The sequence below is a fragment of the Phoca vitulina genome, unplaced genomic scaffold (genome assembly GCF_004348235.1).
Source record: "Phoca vitulina isolate PV1807 unplaced genomic scaffold, GSC_HSeal_1.0 scaffold5, whole genome shotgun sequence".
NCBI classification, from domain to species: Eukaryota; Metazoa; Chordata; class Mammalia; order Carnivora; family Phocidae; genus Phoca; species Phoca vitulina.
The window spans coordinates 44,781,367-44,799,049 of NW_022589708.1; the positions used below are offsets into that span (position 1 = coordinate 44,781,367).

The 17,683-nt window shown below is 41.9% G+C and overlaps 1 protein-coding gene across 1 annotated transcript in view; it reads left to right on the top strand.

Moving 5' to 3' along the window:
• The first annotated feature begins 707 nt into the window (after positions 1 to 707).
• DIAPH3 (diaphanous related formin 3) overlaps positions 708 to 17,683 on the top strand; it is a 484,064-nt gene continuing 467,088 nt past the window's right edge. The window contains exon 1 of the mRNA XM_032402899.1: positions 708 to 938. Within this exon, the coding sequence (XP_032258790.1) occupies positions 762 to 938 (177 nt within the window). The 5' untranslated portion in view covers positions 708 to 761. The remainder of the gene's footprint in view (positions 939 to 17,683) is intronic.

The following is a 17,683-nucleotide window of genomic DNA, read 5'->3' on the forward strand; positions in this document are numbered from 1 at the left end:
ATTATTTTGTTATTTGTGTAAAGGTTTGTGAACCACGGACTGTGAACTCCTTAAGGATGTGGCCGAGCCCCTTCTGATTTTTGGTATACCCCTCTGCCACCCCAGAGGGGGCTCTCAGCACTTAGGCACTCAGCAGGCGTTCAGTATGTCCAAAAAGCATCCTTTTGGAACGTCATAGTTGCTGTTGTTCTCACCTGCCGAGCACATTTTCAAGTACAGATCCTCGAACTACTTTTCCCAGTGGCCATCGCACCAGGGCCTCCGAGTGGGGCAAGACAGGGTTAGCAGATGATTTCACATTCCAGCGCTGCTCAAGTGGTGGTGCAGAGGGTCTCGCCTGCCGGCAGGAACCGGTTCTCCAAATTCCAGATAAACCCACACAAGTGACTTCTAGTAGGTTCTCACGCTTTTCCGATCTGATCCCACCCGTGCCCTGAAGGTGAGCGGCCTGGACCGCCAGGAGAGTTGAATGGAGAAATGAACGGGCCGCATAGCCAATCATGTTTCGATCTGCCCGGAAAAGGCGGGTCCCGGGGTGTCATTGACAAAGCCGCGCGGGATTGGCGGGTCCGGAGCGGTCCGCGGTGGCGGGAGTTTTCGGATGTGTTGGCGGTGACCCCGGCAGCAGCGGTTGGGCTGAGTTGGGCCGACGGGGCGGGCGGCGGAACCAGGAAGGCCAGTCCGCCGCGGATTTCCGAGCTCCCGTCTTGTGGCTCGCATTGCGGCCGCCTTCTTTCCGTCCCCCAGAGCTGCGGAGAAAGATGGATCGGCACCGGCCGCGGCTGCACCACCCGAAGCAGGGCTCCGCCGCCGGGGCCCCCTACCCCGCCTCCACCGCGCTTCGCGGCTGCCGGGAAAGCAAGATGCCGCGCAGGAAGGGCCCCCAGCACCCTCCGCCCGGCGCCGCTGAGGAGCCTGGAGAGAAACGCCCCAAGTTTGTAAGTTTCGCCTGGAGCTGTGGTGGGCGGCTCCTGCCTTGTGGAAGGGCTGCGGCTCAGGGGATCCTTCAATTTCATTAAACTTTGACTTGGCTGACAGCCATGGGTGGATCCAAGGGGTCTGGGGGGTGAGGATGGGTTGGGGGGGCGGTAAATTTTGTTCTAGGTTTCTAGGGCTGCCAGTCTCCTAATAGGTTGACGACGACAGGGTCCAATTCTGTTTGGATCCTCGGACAAACACACTGATCACTGTGTTGCCCCACATTTGTTCTGGCTGACATGAAAAGCGGTTCAGATGTGTCTGTATTGACGTCACCTAGGTGCACATTGCATTTTTTAAGTCGAACTTCTCCCCACCCTTCTAGCGTCTTAAGAGTATGAGACATGGCAAAGTGAACTTTTAGGTGATAAGATTTCTTTTTCTGCTTAGTATTTTAAGCCACGAAGAACTTTTTAAGGTAGATGTAATTTTCCAAGTAGAAACAACTCGTTTTAAAACTTGGCGGGCTATGTAGTCACTGCTAAGGAATGTTTTGCTTAGATTGGAAAGAAGTCTTTGAAACTCGCTCTTCTGGTTGCTTCTCTTACTCACTTTGGCACCCAAGGGAGATGTTATGATCAACAGCTTGTGAATCTTCTTGTTGGTGTCAACTAGTGAAAGAATGCCTATTGATGTAATGCAGTGATGATTGTTTTACGTATGTGTGTGTAAACAAATTACTGAAGGTTGATAGCTCGGGTGAATCTAACAATTGAAAATTTAATATTGGATCCGTCCATTTTACTTAGGAGTAAGGAAAACTTTTTAAGTTATAGGTAAAATTATACAGTACTGCATGTGCCTTCTGTGAACAAATAAACACTCATTAGGAATTTAAGTCAGGATACACATATTAAGGGAATAGAGATTTGTAGAGGAGGAGTGAGTTGCTAAGTATAACAGTTAAAAATAGTGGTTGAATAAAACTGGGAGCAGAGCTATGATATGTATCAGAATACTGAAAATGAGGGACAATATGGATAATTTTGCTAAATTAAGTATCAAGATGGCCATAGGCCAGGTGAAGTTTTGCAGGAGGATCAACTATGTTGTTATTGTTATTTTAACAGAGCTGAGGAATAAATAGGATTGAGTTAAACTGGCAATGCAGGATTCTAGCCAAGGAAAAGAATCCTGGGGCAATGACTTTTCTTCTTTTTAGAGTCTACTCTCTGTGTTAGTAATGTCATTCCATTTTGTTTCTCAGTCCTATGCTCCAGAATGCGTGGGATCTGATTTTCTGTGACTCTTCCAGCAAAGAGGTCATGAAAACAGAACTTAAGCTAGTATTTAGGTTTAGTTTCACTGAAGGATGTATCAGGTGATTTGGATTCTAGGCAGTTTTTCATTTCTTAAGTACGTTAAAAGGGTTATTGTAAAGATGAAATGACCTCTAAAAGCAATACTTTGAAGCTTTAAAGTTATAAACATAACTAAAACAGTGTTTGCTTTTATTTTTTATTTATTTTAAGATTTATTTACTTATTTGAGAGCTTGCGCGTGGGTGGAGACAGGCAGACTGAGAGGGAGAGGGTCCCAAGCGGACTCTGTGCTGATTGCAGAGCTTGCCACGGTGCTTGATCTCACCACCCTGAGATCATGACCTGAGCAGAAGGTCCCTTAATTGACTGCGCCCCCCAGGAGTCCCCACAGTGTTTGTTTTTAGATAGGAATCTGATTTGAATCATGGCTTCATAATTAATTTAGAGGTAATTTGGACTATTGATAATCCCTGACACTAATTTAGATTCTTGCTTACATGGTAGTTTCTTTAGCTATATTTCCCATTTCACTAATTCTCTTACCAGCGATTTTAATCTGCTATTTAACTTGTTTGGAATATTTAAGTTTAGCAATTACAGTTGACTCTTGAACAACATGGGTTTGAACTGTGCAGGTCTACTTACGCATGGATTTCTTACAGTACAGTACTGTAAATTTATTTTTTCTTATGATTTTCTTAACATTTTCTCTAGCTTTGTTATAAGAATACAGTATATAATACATATAACATGCAAAATATATGTTAATTGGTTATGTTATTGGTAAGGCTTCCAGTCAACAGTAGGCTATTGGTAGTAAGTTTTTGGGGAGTCAAAAGTTAGACATGAATTTTGACTGCATGGGGATCAATTGGTGCCCCTAACCCTTGTGTTGTTCAAGGGTCAGCTGTATTTTTTATTTCTGTAGGTTCCATTTGTTTCTTCTTCAAATCTGCCTGGTCATTCCTGATAGTTCTTTGTTTCTTATTCTTTTATTTTTTTAGGCATTTCCTATGTGACTCTTTTTATTTGGTAGTTCTGGTGTGTGCAGTTTTTGGACTGTCTACGTTGACTTGCACTCATGGTGGCTTACTCTCTCCTCCTGTGCTTGTAGATCTTTGTAAGCTCATTGCTTTATCTTATCTTCCAAGGGGTAGTGGGGATGCTTTTTTACGGAGTGCTTTTCTGGGAGTTCCACTGATTTGGCACCACCTCTTATTGAAGTAGGACTCTTAGAAAGCCCAGGGTTCCATGCTTAGCCCTAACGCTGTCCCTGGCCTGAGGCTTGGCATGCCGATCTTAAGGCTGCCTTCTAAGCAGCTCTTCCCAGTCAGTCTAGTTCCGCACTGCTCTCAGTCTCACCCTAGTAACTCTTGTTTTGAGGATGGAGACTGTCCCTTCCTCATGAGATCTCAGCAGTGCCTCCACACGTGATTGTTCTGTAGTTGGGTTTGCTCCACTGCCAGATGTCAAGTCGGTTCTTGGCTTTCTCTTGATTTCGAATGGAGCCATGTGAGCCTGCATCTCTTCGGGTCACCTAGTCGTTAGGTCACGTCCTTGCCAGGGGCAGCTGCTTTTGACTGGAACGAGTAAGGTAGGTCGGTGATGTCACAGGAATAGGGATGATTTAGGTGTTTGGTGTTTTGCACCCTCCACAAAGCTGCAAGCTGGCGGTAGAACTGAGTGGGAAATTGGCCCCTTGCTCCAGTCGTAGATCAGGAAGGCGCAGGCTCTGGTGCTCACTGAAATCCTGGTTTACTTTGAGCCTTGATAAAGCACACACATCCTTGTTTTCTACTGTATGTATAGTCATGAGTCTCAAGTTACTTTGGCTTGTATATAAAAGTTTGTAGTACAGAATTTCTCCCCATAGATCTGTGTAAATAGTAGAAATTATTCTATTGTAAAGGTATGCTAGTTTGGCTGCACAGGAAATCACCGACTTTTGGGCTGTTTGTGGACTAACCGACTTGATTTCAGTAGAAAATACGGTAAGCAGTGAGTATTGAGATGCTGGGGATAGATACTGGGGGACAGGTTGCAACCATTGGAGGCTGGGGAGGGGGGACAAGGCAGGCACCTGGACGAAGGCTTTGTGAAGGTAGAGTTCAGGAGGATCAGTAAACTTTGTCCTGCCTCAGGTCACACTCTTAGTACCTGAGCCTGAGTCTGATTTCCCTTCTAGAACAAAACAAAAGTTGCCCTCCTTGTCATGAAATGCCTTTTAGTGATGCTGGGCACTTCGTTCCTACCTTTTACTGCTCTTAGAAACACAGTACAAGCAGTGGTGGCCCCCACATCCAGATTGAGAGCAGGATGTGTGGCTTCTGGAGAAGTTCCCATCTCTAGGCTATGGGCCAGTTTTTTGATAGGAGGCCTGTGCATTTGGTGATCCTCGTTGGCAGAGCAGCTCTTCTTTTTAATTAAGAATATCCTTTAAAACTTCTCACGGAATTTAGTGTAAATCTTGTATCTAATCTTATGGTTTCCATCAAACGGATTGTTAATTATTGTTTAATTGTATCATTACAGTACCTTCAATTTTGGTTGTGATTTTTCACCCTGTCCAGTAATATCTGTGTGTCTACCATTTTGGGCCTCATTAATAATACTAGTTAACCTTAATGAATGAACCAAGTTCTGTACACACACACACTCTCTCTCTCTCTCCTTTAACCCTTACAACAACCCAATGAGATGTGTGGTATTATTAGCCTTGTTTGCTGGATGGGAAAAGCAAAGTGCAGAGGCTGAATTGCCTTAGGTCACACAGCTGCGTGTTGGTGAGGATGGGATTTGAACCCAGACAAGCTATTTCCCACATTTTTAGTCACTGTCCTATATTACTCTCCCATACTATTGGGAGTTTTAATCTTCATTACTTTTCTCATTCAGGGGCCATTAAAAATACTAACACCTTTAATGAATATAGAATTAGTGATTTCCTGATCATAGGCAGCTTGTGAGGTGGGAAGAGGTATGAGGTTGGAGAATCTTGTCTGTTGTACTGGGAACTTGGGGGGAGTTGAAATCAGAGTAGGCTTGATGAGATCAGTGCCTTCCTCCCCGCCCCCCCGCCTCGGGTATATTTGGAGGCAGGTGTGGCGGGCTGAATAATGACTCCCTCCCCCACAAAGATATTCATGTCTTAATCCCTGAAACCTGTGAGTGTTTCCTTCTATTGCAAAAGACTTTAAATTAAGGCTTTTATTTTGTTTTTTTTTTGTTTTTTTTTTTTAAAGATTTTATTTATTTATTTATTAGAGAGCAAGCGAGAGAGAAACAGCATGAGAGGGGGGAGGGTCAGAGGGAGAAGCAGGCTCCCCGCTGAGCCGGGAGCCCGATGTGGGGCTCGATCCCAGGACTCCGGGATCATGACCTGAGCCAGTCGCTCAACCGACTGAGCCACCCAGGCGCCCCTAAATTAAGGCTTTTAAAATGGGGAGATTATCCTGTATTACCAGGCTGGGCCCTAAATGAACACTAGGTGTCCTTGTAAGAGGGAGGCCGAGGGAGATTTGACTACAGAAAAGGAGAAGGTGATGTGACTCTAAGGCAGAGATTGCTGATGTAGCCCCAAGCCAAAAATGGTGGCAGCCATCAGAAACTGGAAGAGGGAAGGAACTGGTCTTCTCTAGAGCTTCCAGAGGGAGAGTACTACTGCTAACACCTTGATTTGAGCCCAGTGAAACTCATTTCTGACTTCAGGCCTCCAGAACTGAGAGAATACATTTTTGTTCTAAGCCATCAAGTTTGGTAATTTGTTTCAGCAGCCGTAGGAAATGAACACAGCAGGTATGGTTCTGAGGGTTGACCACACTGAAAGGTGTTGTTTAACAGTTTGTATATGCGTGTTTAGGAGAACCATCAGATTCATTTAAATCTCTTCCTTGTGGTATCATTTTATTTTGGACTGTTTGTGATTGGGGGGTGGATATAAGATAACAGTTTGGTCCTCTGGAATAGCAACTAGAAGTTGAATTCATCTTGTTCTGCTGCATCATTTTTGTAGTTGCTAGAAAGCTGAGAAAAGGTGGAGGTGATTTCTGTGTGTTCTTTTTGAGTTTATTTCTTCATTGAGTCCTCAGCTAAAGTGATGCTTTCAGTTGTCCTAGAGTTAAATTGTCAAGAATTGTAGACAGCGTTCTTATATGAAGGCTTTAGGGACTTGAGTGTCATTCATGTCAAAATCCACCTAACCCATCCAACATTGAAACCTTCATAAGGTAAGATCATTTATTTTATTCAGGCTAGTCTTCTAAGTAAATTGACTAAATTGCCCCAGACTTTTTTTTCCCCCTGTTTATCCTTCCTAACAAGAGAAGTTTTTTTTTGTTTGTTTGTTTGTTAATATATGATTTATCAAAAGAAACAAAATATATCAAGTGGCTTTTGGGAGTATGTTTAGCTGCTGAAAATAGATGATATATGGCATTTATTACTTCTGGATTACTCTGGATCTTTTTTGTGTGTGTTTGGTTGGGGGCAAAAAGGGGTGGGAGTAGGGGTAATTGTCTCAGATTTAGAGCAAGGCTTAATTGCTTTTTTTAAAGACTCATGTCTTTAATTATGAAGCAAGCAAACTGACATACATTTATTACACTGTGAAACCTTGCATCTCATTTAGTCTGTCTTGTAGCAATTGCTTCTGAACAGATGTTACCTGAAACACCTTTGTGCAGTTGGTAGAATTCTAAAATTTGTCATGCTTTTATTATTGTTGTCATGAATTAACTCTACTTTATGGCATAACTTTATTGCTGTGTCCTAGAATCTTTATATATTTATTGCCTTATAAATTGGATTTAAAATTGGCTTTTTATATGGAATGTAAATTAATATGTGTAGAACTTGTTTATGCTTGCAGAATAATACAAGAAAAAACTGCTACGTATTATACTAATGTAATTGTCTTTAACTCAGCACATAGTATCCTCCAAACCAGGAATGAAATGAATGCTACAGAATATGCTTACCATCACACTCTGCTTGTTTCTCCCAGAAACTAATTTGACTTTTAGATCTATAAAATATAGATGAAGCATAACCTTTTACTTCATGGGATATTAAGGATCAAAGCATGAGCTTTCTTTGAACAGGATCTACAAAGGTAACTTTTCTTTCCATAGTAGTAGGGTGGCATTGAAATACCTTACCGTTGGGAGTAATTTTCTCAAATAGCAAATCAAATAATCATTATTAACTTAGGGGAGGATTTAAGAGTTTCAGTAAGTTAAGTTTTGGTGCTGGAATATTTCAATTACTAGCTAATTAATGAGAACTGTTTGGAAATGCTTGCCATAGATTGTATTCTTCAAAAAGACCCACTGCCATCCTTTCTTTTCTTTCTTTCTTTTTTTTTTTTTTGCCATCCTTTCTTACAGTTTTTATAGAAGAGGCATTGTGAGGAGCATGTATGGGCAGTGATGTGGACCACTGTTAGGGCTCGAATCCTGCCCTTGTTATGCATTCGCTTGGGCAACTTCCTTCTCTCTGTGCCTCTGTTTCCTCATGTGTAAAATGGGATTGTTGGGAAGATTAGAAGTTACTGTGTGATGGGCCTGGAATAGCACCTGGCTCGTTGTAACCACGATGTAAATATTTGCCATTTATAGGATTGTCGTTGCTGTCATCATCAGTAGTAATAGTAGTAGTAGTCCAATGTTTTCTACATTTTAGGGCATTGGGGATATTACATTGGGTAGTTGAATTACTTCCCTATGCTGGAAACTCTTCACAGGGTCAGGCTTTTTCCTCATGGTGTGTGGCGGGGGCAGAGTCCTGCTGTTCTCAGTTCTCCCCCTGGGGTGCCGGGTAACATTCGGGTTGATGCAATCTTCTGGTTGTGATGGCTGCATGGTCAGAGCAAGGTTCTCAAGCTTTCTAGGGGTTATGTTTTCATACGTAAAATGGGGATCATGAAACTGACACTTGCATACAGATGAAACTTAGAAGAGAAACCTATGAAGGCAACAACCTCAAACTTAGGAAAAAAGTTCTTGTGATGCTCCAATGTGGACTTGAATGATAATAAAAATAATGTTACTTATATATGTATAGATATAAACTAAAAATATAACTCCTTATGCTTATGGCTCTTTTACAACTATAAAACTCAAACAGATTTTCACATAAAACCCAAAACAAAACTATAAAACCAATAAAATTCAAATGAACAACATTAATTTAATGTGATTGATGATGTTTTGCTGAAATTAAGTCATCGTTGTTGGATTTAATAGTGGGAAGATATGTGTATGGTTTGCTGTTTTCCTTTCTGTCAGCTTGACTCTTGGATGGAAATGGAATCTCAGAGGCTGAGGAAGCAAAGGACAGTGACAAAGCCAAAGACTCAGCCCCACGCTATTGGTAGAGACCTGATATCTACCATTACTGTCTTTTTCACAAGATCTTAACTTGAGGCTCTGGGTGAAGTAGTGAACTCTTATAAACCTGGTTATGATAAAATAATAATCTAGCCATATGTAGATACTTTCTACTCAATTGTATGAAATTGTTGAAAAGGAGCAGAAAGAATCGGAGCCAAGATTACCAGCATCTATATTCATTTTTTTTTCTTGAAATTTACCTTGCCGTAGCTTTGAGTACATGGTTCCTTGAATAGTGTCATTTTGGAATTAGGGACAACCATTTGGAACAGAATTCTTCCTAAGTAGAGGAGATTGTGAAAACCTATGTATCGTGATTGATGTTGTTTGACCTTCTTCTAGTGCCCTGTTTGATGTGTACATACACACACACACACACACTCACGCACACACACACATGCAAGTGTGGCACCAGAAGCCACACTTCTGATAGAAGGACCATGGTTTAGAGTGGTCATTCAGATTGTCCAGATGATGCTTATTTTACTTCAAATGTTTAAGATAATCTTGGAAAAATACGAAAATTTAAAAAGACTTATGGACCTGGAGAGTCCGTGAGGGGATCGGCAGACTCGGTTTGAGGAATCCAAGGGATGACTTGAGAAGTTAGTCGAGTACTGGAACCCGGCAAAGGTTTTGCCCCTTTAGTTCTTCATCTAGCGATGAGCTATAAGTGATTAGTGTTTCTCAGTTGTGAAGATGTATACAGTGTGCTTCAAAACAGTTTACTTCTTAATAGTCTATTAAGGGTAGATATTTCCTTTGCAATTTAAAAAAATATATTTTGTCATACAAAAGAAGTATAGAACACTATGTACTCACCAGTGTCAGAAATGAAACTTTATAAATCCTATTGAAATGTCTGTTTTCTCCTTTCCTATCAGTATTTCCTTATAATCTTTCCTCTTCATTTTCTTGAGGTAGGGGCTTACAGGGCTTTTTATTTATTTCATGAGGGATCTTCATGGGTTAAAGATGGCTAAATACCTGTTCAGCTCACCAAGGAAATTATCGTTAATTCTAGGTTATTCTGGAAGTTAAAAAAGAAAAGCACATGCTTCTTTTGGAGTTATGATGTAGAATTTCTTGAAACTCTCAGTGAGATACATGGATTAGTCTAATTTAAGATCCATAATAGTGCATTTATTTGGCTTATTTTATTATAAAGTATCTTCCCAGGATGTGGGGGATTTATCCTGTAATTGCTGCATTTTCCTGAGGTGGGTTGTTTATTTGGGCATCAGAAAATGAAACTTTGTAACATTCAGTTTTTAACTAGGATTTACAAATTGGTGACATTAATTATGGAGTATACTATAGTATTAAACTGTTGTGTTGATCAAATCCTTGGGTAGAATGCAATTCATAAGGACAATTACAATTCATTCCTAATGAAAAATCTGACAGTCTGAGAAATGAACACGAAAACCAGAATGCACATAATCTGCAATCAGAAATTCAATGTGACAGTTTCATTTCTTTATAAAAGGTGATGGTCTCCAATTAAAACCATGCTCAAACTTCATTCAGCCTCCCTTCGGAAGTTATTATTTTGCTATTATTGATATGTTATTTTGTATCTTGAACCTGTTTTCACTTTATGCATGTGTTTGTGAGCTTTTGGAAGTCACTTTCTCTGCAGTGCTTGGCATAGGCTTGAGCTTACTGCTATAGGTCTGTGAATGCTTCGCTAATTGAAAATCTATGCAAAATTACTCTTGTAACCTTACACCACCTGGTTCATTAATGTATTCATGATTAATTTAAATTTAAATGTTATTGATATACCCTAAATGTCTATTTATTTTTATAAAAGATTTCAGTGATGGTGGGGAAGGACATGTAAAGGCCACCAGAAATATATCTGGGTCACCGGAGAACTGGGCCTGCCCATTCAGGCTCCTCCAGGGGCCAGCAATGTGGCTTGAGAGGTAAAGAGGGCTGAGGATGGATTCAGTGGATTCAAATATGGCTGTGTATCCTTGGGCAAATTAATGAACTTCAGTACCTCAGTTTTCCTATCTGTAAAATGGAATAGATAACCACAGCATGTCCACTTATAGCTTGTTGGGAGGATGAGTTGAGGTAATGGATGTTTCAGTAGCTTGGGCACAATGCCTAGCAGTTAATACATGACAGCTATTACGATTTTTACTCTTTTGATTCTTTCTCAGATACCAGAGTAGGGGGGGATCTCATCTGTAGTGTTGAATTCTCTAGGGCTGGTAATTTTGAAGGAGATATTACAGGATCTCAGTTATTGGCAGCATTTTGACCATTCTTTTCAGCTTCCCACCTCCCTTTCTCCTTGTGTTCCTGCTAGACAACCTGTATTGTGTCCAGGAACCGGACCTTAATTCAAATGGGGAACACACCAAAAGGGTTGGTTCCTGGCCATACTCCCTTCCTCTCTGTTTCATCTAGATCTCCAGCCCCTTGACCTTGCCTCTCTTCCCTGTCAGTTTCGTGCCGACTTTTGCTCCACACTATACCCACACTCCACTAAAGTAACCCTGGCACTTTTGAACTAGGATGCCTCCCATTCCTCACCTCCTCAAGCCTGACACAAGGTAGACTGTAAATAAATAGAATCTCTGGCTTCCTTGTCCATTTGCCTCAGATCTCCAAGCCTGGAGCAAGCCGACAGGCCCTCTGGGTCTTGAACTGCTGCCTGGGGGTGGAAACCCTCCCAGCTATGTGAACTGATTCCCTTACATTCGGGGATCTATGGGCCCGCTGACTAGCTGGGTCCTCAAAGCTGCTAGATAATCATCATCACAATAGCTACATTTATTCAGCTTTCCCAGTGGGCTGGGCGCTATTTTAATCACTTAATCCTAATTCACTGCTTTGAAGTAGGCACTCTCACCACCCTTGTGTTGGACGTGATGGAACTGAGGCGGGGAGAGGGGTTTGGGGCCTTTCCTGAGCTGCAGCAGCTGGGGATAGGGGGCGAGGAAACCAGCACAGCCGGGTCTAACTCCAGAGCCCTGGCTTTGAACTAGCTCTCTGGTTACCTTCTTTTTCATTTCTCTTAACGTTTATGCTAAACCATTATCATCACTCTCTTTACCTTCCCTATGGGCCTGATTCCTTTTTGTTGTAAATAGTTTTTTAAATTGAAAAAGTAATGTATGCACCTCTTAAAAAGGCCAGCAGTGTAAGAGTACAGAGCGAGCTTCCCGAGACTTCCTTGCGCCCCAGACCTCCCATTCAGCTTGTTCCCGAACAGCGGCCGCGGTGACTTCTATTAATTTCTTTTGTATCCTTTAATGATATTCTGTGTGTGTGTGTAAAATACCCACTTGTCCCCACACGGGAACATTCCACCGCTTTCGCTTAAAAGATCTTAGAGATGGTTACTTCTGACTCTTCGCGCTCCCCTTGACACCTTCTTCAGAGAGAAAATAAAGGCCGTTTTGCTTGAACTTGCACAATTTCCCGCTGTCTGCACCTGTAATCTTCTCTATTTGCAACTCTTCCTCCTTTCCCCTCCAATATCCACAGAAGAAATGTCTGTTTTCCTGTTCAAGGTTAATCCCTTTACCTCTGTTCTTGACCAGTCCCATTCCATTAGGTATGTTTCACTCTTTATAGGTTGCATTCTCCAAGAATGCTCCAGTGCCTCTCATTATAAAAGAAAAAGCAGAAGCAAAACCAAACAGCCTCCCTCTCTGACTTTCTCTTGACCCTTCTCCCCCTCTGAATACAATGCTCTGCTTCCTTCCCTTATAGTCAGTTAGTTCTTTTCATTTATTCAGTAAATATTTGAATGCTCTTTATCCCGAGTATAGCACAGGTAGACACAATTTGGTCCTTGTCTTCAAGAGGCTCCCATTCAGTCTGGTATGAAGAGAGGTGTGAACCAACAAGTGGGAAGTGTTACCAAGCAGTCCATTTTGTGTCATCTTGAAGGACTCAGGCTCTGAAATTAACCTGGATTTAAATCCTGCTCTGTATTTGATAGCTGTGTGACCTTAGAAAATTACTGTGTTTTTTGTTTGTTTCTTCATCTATGAGATGGGAACAGTAGTACCTATGTGGGACATTGGATATGATGATTCAGTGTGTTAGAATGGGGGTTGACACAGAAGTATTAAACAGCTCTTAGCTTGTTGCTGCTCTTAGGATGGCATTGGCAAAGGTACCGGTAGAGTGTTCTCGTCGAGGAGGGATTCATCCACCTTCCAGTGGTTCCTCAACCTTGGCTTTGCTTCTGTTCTTTCCACTGAAATTGCTTTGGCAGATCAACAATTGCCAACCTGGTGGCTAATTTTCAAACTTCATCTTACTTAACTTCACAGGATTAGCACTGACCTCTCGCTTCTTGAAACCTTTGCGATGATGTGTTCTTCTTTTCTGATCTTTGCTCATCTTTCTTCTCACCCTTTTAAATTGGTGTTCCCAAGTGCTGTCTCCGACCATCTTCTTCTAGTTTATACCTCCTCTCAGGCTGAGCTTGTCCATTTCTTTAGCTCTCACTACTACCTAGATCAGCGTTTTTCAGGAGGACTTTCTGTGATGAGATAATCTGTCCTGCTGTGTCCAGTTTGATAGTCACTAGCTGCATGAGGGTAATGTTCCCAAATTGCTGGATTTTTAATTTGGCTTAATTTGAATTAATTTAAATAGCCCTATGTAGCTAATGGCCAATGACAAACTTTGACCTACATTCATTTTTAAAGGGACTGCCTGTGGCCCTCAGCGTCTTCTCCTGTAAGTCAGGCTGCCTACCGGTGATGTGAGGATTCATTCCTGTTGGAGAACATGCACATCTTATTCTGGCCAAGATGATGCACTTTCATAGCCTCTGATGCCACCATCAATGATAGTTTTATGAGCCAAACAACATCAGCAATGACAGAACCAGTCACACCCGTTAGAAGGGCTGTCATCAAGAAGACAAGAGATAACAAGTGATGGTGAGGATGTAAAGGGAACCCTCATGCACTGTTGGTGGGAATGTAAATTGGTTCAGCCACTGTGGAAAACAGTATGGAGGTTCCTCAAAAAATTGTAAATAAGACTACCATATAATTCAGCAGTCCCACAGGATATATATCCAAAGGAGATGAAATCAAGATCTCAAAGAGACATGGCACTCCCATGTCTATTGCAGCATTATTCACAATAGTCTAGATACGGAAACAATCTAAATGTCTGTCAACAGACAAATGGACAAAAAAAAGATGCAGTATCTATACACACACAATGGAATATTTTTCAGCCATGAGAAAGAAGGAAATCCTGCCCTTTGCAAGAACACGGATGGACCTGCAGGACATGTGCTTAGTGAGATAAGCCAGACAGAGAAAGACAGATATTGTATGACATCACTTATCATGTGGAATCTAAAAAAGCCAAACTTGTACAGAGAAGAATGGTGGTTAACAGGGGCCAGGGAGGTGGGAGGGATGGGGGAACTGGGGAGATGATAAAGGCTACAAACTTCCAACTAAAACATAAGTTCGAGATCTCTAATGCACAGCATAGTGATTAGAGTCAACAATACTGTATCATCTATTCCAAAATCGCCGAGACCAGATCTCAAATGTTCTCACTACAGAAAATAAGTGATAATTATGTGATATGATAGAGGTATAACTAACACGATGGTGGTAATCATTGCAATATATAAATGTATGAAATCACTTTGTGCACCTTAAACTTACACAATGTTAAGTGTCAGTGAGATCTTGAAAAGAAATAGGGGAGGATTATCTTCACACCATTGCAAGATCTGCAGTCCTTAATAATTTGCACTAGGCTATTAGGATTATTGGGTGCCTTCTCATGACTACGGCTGTCAGTTGAAGACTTCCCCATAATCCTTGTTGACCTGTTTTATTGGTGTCCTTGAATGGTGCGATTATCAACATGAAACTATGGACTTTTAGAAGTACTTTGCAAATATACTTGGGTTATTGTTAGAGCTGAATTTTGGCATCGCTGGAAGATTGCCAAGGGCAGTTTAGGCTGTAGTTGCTTGAGCTTGCAGCTTGACTTCAGAGCTTGGTGTGTTCAACACCGAATGTGTGGCATAGAATGCTACGTGTTGGAATTTCACTGTGTCGTGATATGTCACAGTGCAGATTTGGTGCAGTATTGGGCTGCTCTCTATCTGATCCCAGTCAAGGCTTTATCTTTCCAGATTCCTCTGGATGACAAGTGCAAAGAAAAGCATTAAGATGGGGGAACCTGTGTATTTCAGTATGGGTAGCCCTCGCAGGACAGTTACTTTTGGGATATTATTTTTTGAATCACCAGAAAGAGAAAATAAGTGACCTAGGCTCTTTATTTTTTTCTCTAGAGCCTGTTGGATTGTCAACTCACTCAGGGCAGCTGCAGTGTTTCATAGGTCTTTTTGGGCCAGGCCTAGTGTGTTGTCGGCTTAGCTTAGATGCTAATTATATCCAGCTTGGTTAATATTTCTAGAAGAAGTGTAAAATGAACTACATTTTATGCATAATACTAGGACTGAATGTAAGAGTTGGGATTTTGCTCTTTTTCTCTGTTTTTCAGATGTTAACTTTGTAATATGCAATCATCCTTTGGGCTCATTTGCAGTGACAAACCAATGTAGACACTAGTAACAAAAAGTAGTAATCAAATTATGCAAGACAATTTTTTGGTGATTTAGTTATTATAGAGTTCCAACGTCATCAATAATTAAAAATACTTAATTGTCTTTGATTGCTATTTCCCTGTAATTTTTGATTTGGATGTGTGTGTGTGTGTGTATACGTGCATTTTCTTGAATGTACATATTTTTGTGGCTTATATTTTAGTCTGAATTGGGAGGGCATGGTTTTCTAAGGCTTGTGGTATATACTGCAGTTTAAATTCTACGAATTGGAAATAAAAAAAAACTATTCCCTCCATCTCTATTATACACGTAAGAGAGCAACTTTAAGACATAAATGGGGAAACTCCCTGGCAAAACATTCTTGGGGCACCTGGGTGGCTTAGTGGGTTAAGCATCTGCCTTCAGCTCAGGTCATGATCCTGGGGTCCTGAAATCGAGCCCCACATTGGGCTCCCTGCTCAGAGGGGAGTCTGCTTCTCCCTCTCTCCCTCTCCTTCTCCCTCTTCCCCTTCCTCTGCTCGTGCTCTCGCTCTCTCTCAAATAAATAAATAAAATCTTTTTAAAAAACCATATTCCTGTTAGTCAGTTTATAGAAATCACAATCCCACCCCCCACCCCCACCCCCAGCTTCTTATAGTCACTCACCTGAACTTTAAAGATATAGCTTTGTGGTCAGTGTTATAACACTTAATAATCATCCAGTTGTAATTATGCTCATTTTTCTTGTTAAGATTTCATTTTCAAATTTCTTTGCCTCAGAAATTGCCTTGTTTCCACTGTGAGTCCTCCCTAGATTTGATAACAGCAGCTATCCCATTGTTGTAGCGGAGACTGAGGGAAGGGAAGGGGAATGGGTCTGGGTTTTGGAGTCACAGTGACCAAGGGTCCATTTCCAGCCTGGCCACTTTTCACTCTGGCAAATCCCTTCTGTGACACTTCATTTTCTGATGTCTAAGATGGGATAATGGCTAATTAATAGGATTGTTGGGTGTATTGGTGATTATGAGGGGTGCTCAGGAAGTGGTGGTGATCATGATGAGGCGGGTTATATCATCTGGGTACTGGGGGAGTCTTGGGTTTTGTCTCAGTCAGAGCCTATTTTGGCTTAAAGAAACAGACCCCCCCATACAATATCTAGTTTGAAATTGGAAAGGGCAGTTGTAAAGATACAGAGGGGTATATTCTTGGATCAAGCACCGTAAATGTAGCTGGTCCTCCCAAGGATTTGGAACCAAGAACTGAGAGCTGGCAGCTTCTCTCATTCTCTCTTTTTGGGGGTCATACAGCCTTGTTTTGCTTCTCACTAGGCATTTGTATCTCCGCAAAGCACAGCTTCTGTTTCTTTCATCTTCACACAGCCAAGCTCAGAGCCTCATGGTTCCAGACATACATGCTCTTGACCCATGCGAGAACACATTCTCATTCTCATCTCTGAATCCCAAATCCAGATTTTTGGTAGAGTGAGGATTTGATTGGCTCTGCTTGGGTGTAGGGGTTGAGCTCTGCTCACATCTGTGGTCAGGCCTGGCTCACAGAGAACAATGAAGCCTTCTGGGTCCACCCCAGTGATACAGAGAAGAGTTCTGTGCGTGAGGTCGAGAAGCCAACAAGTATCTACCATATCGACACATGTGGGTCTTTGGAGATTCCTTGATGATAGTCTTAGAACTGGAAGACTCAGTTCAGAAGAGTTTGTCCAAGTTAGTGGTTTTTAACCCAGGTTGCCCATTAGAGTCACCTGCGGGAGCTTTACAAGTATGTGTGACAGGCTCTACCTTTGGGTATTCTGATTCAGTTGATTTGGAATGTTAAGAAAACAAAAACTCTTCAGCTGATTCTCATGTGTGGTCAGGTTGAAAACCACTGACCTAAAATGTTCCCTGTACTAGGTCTAGGCATTCAAAGATGAGAGAAACAAGGTCCCTGGCACATTAAAAACAAAACAAAACAACAACAAAAAAGAAAACAAAGGACATAAACACAAACTGCAAGCAATGATCAGCAAGGGAATTGTAAACAAAGAGTTTTGGATGAGAGAGGTGGGCTCATCATTTCTTGATGATGATGAAGAGTGACCCACCCTTACCACAGGTTTATACGTGCAATACCTACTCAGTATGTCTGCTTACCTCCCATCTCATTCACCCATCTAGCTGTCCCTGTCCTGAGGCCCAGGCTCTGGGCATGGCCTTGGGAAACTGCCACTGCTTGAGTTCTCAGCCCCAAAGAAAAATGGCAACACGTGAGAGGCCTCAGCAGCTGTGTAGAGAATGGTCCAGTATAACTGAAGCCCAGCAAGTAGCACTGCTGGCAAAATGACCATGACAAAAATCCTGCTCTCAGGAGCCCACACCCACTTTGGGGAGGGGACCTGCACACATTTACATCAATAACAAATGGATTTAAGTGGATTAGAGGATGATTTCAGTGCCCAGTGGGAGGAGACTGTTGGATGTGGCCTTGAGGAG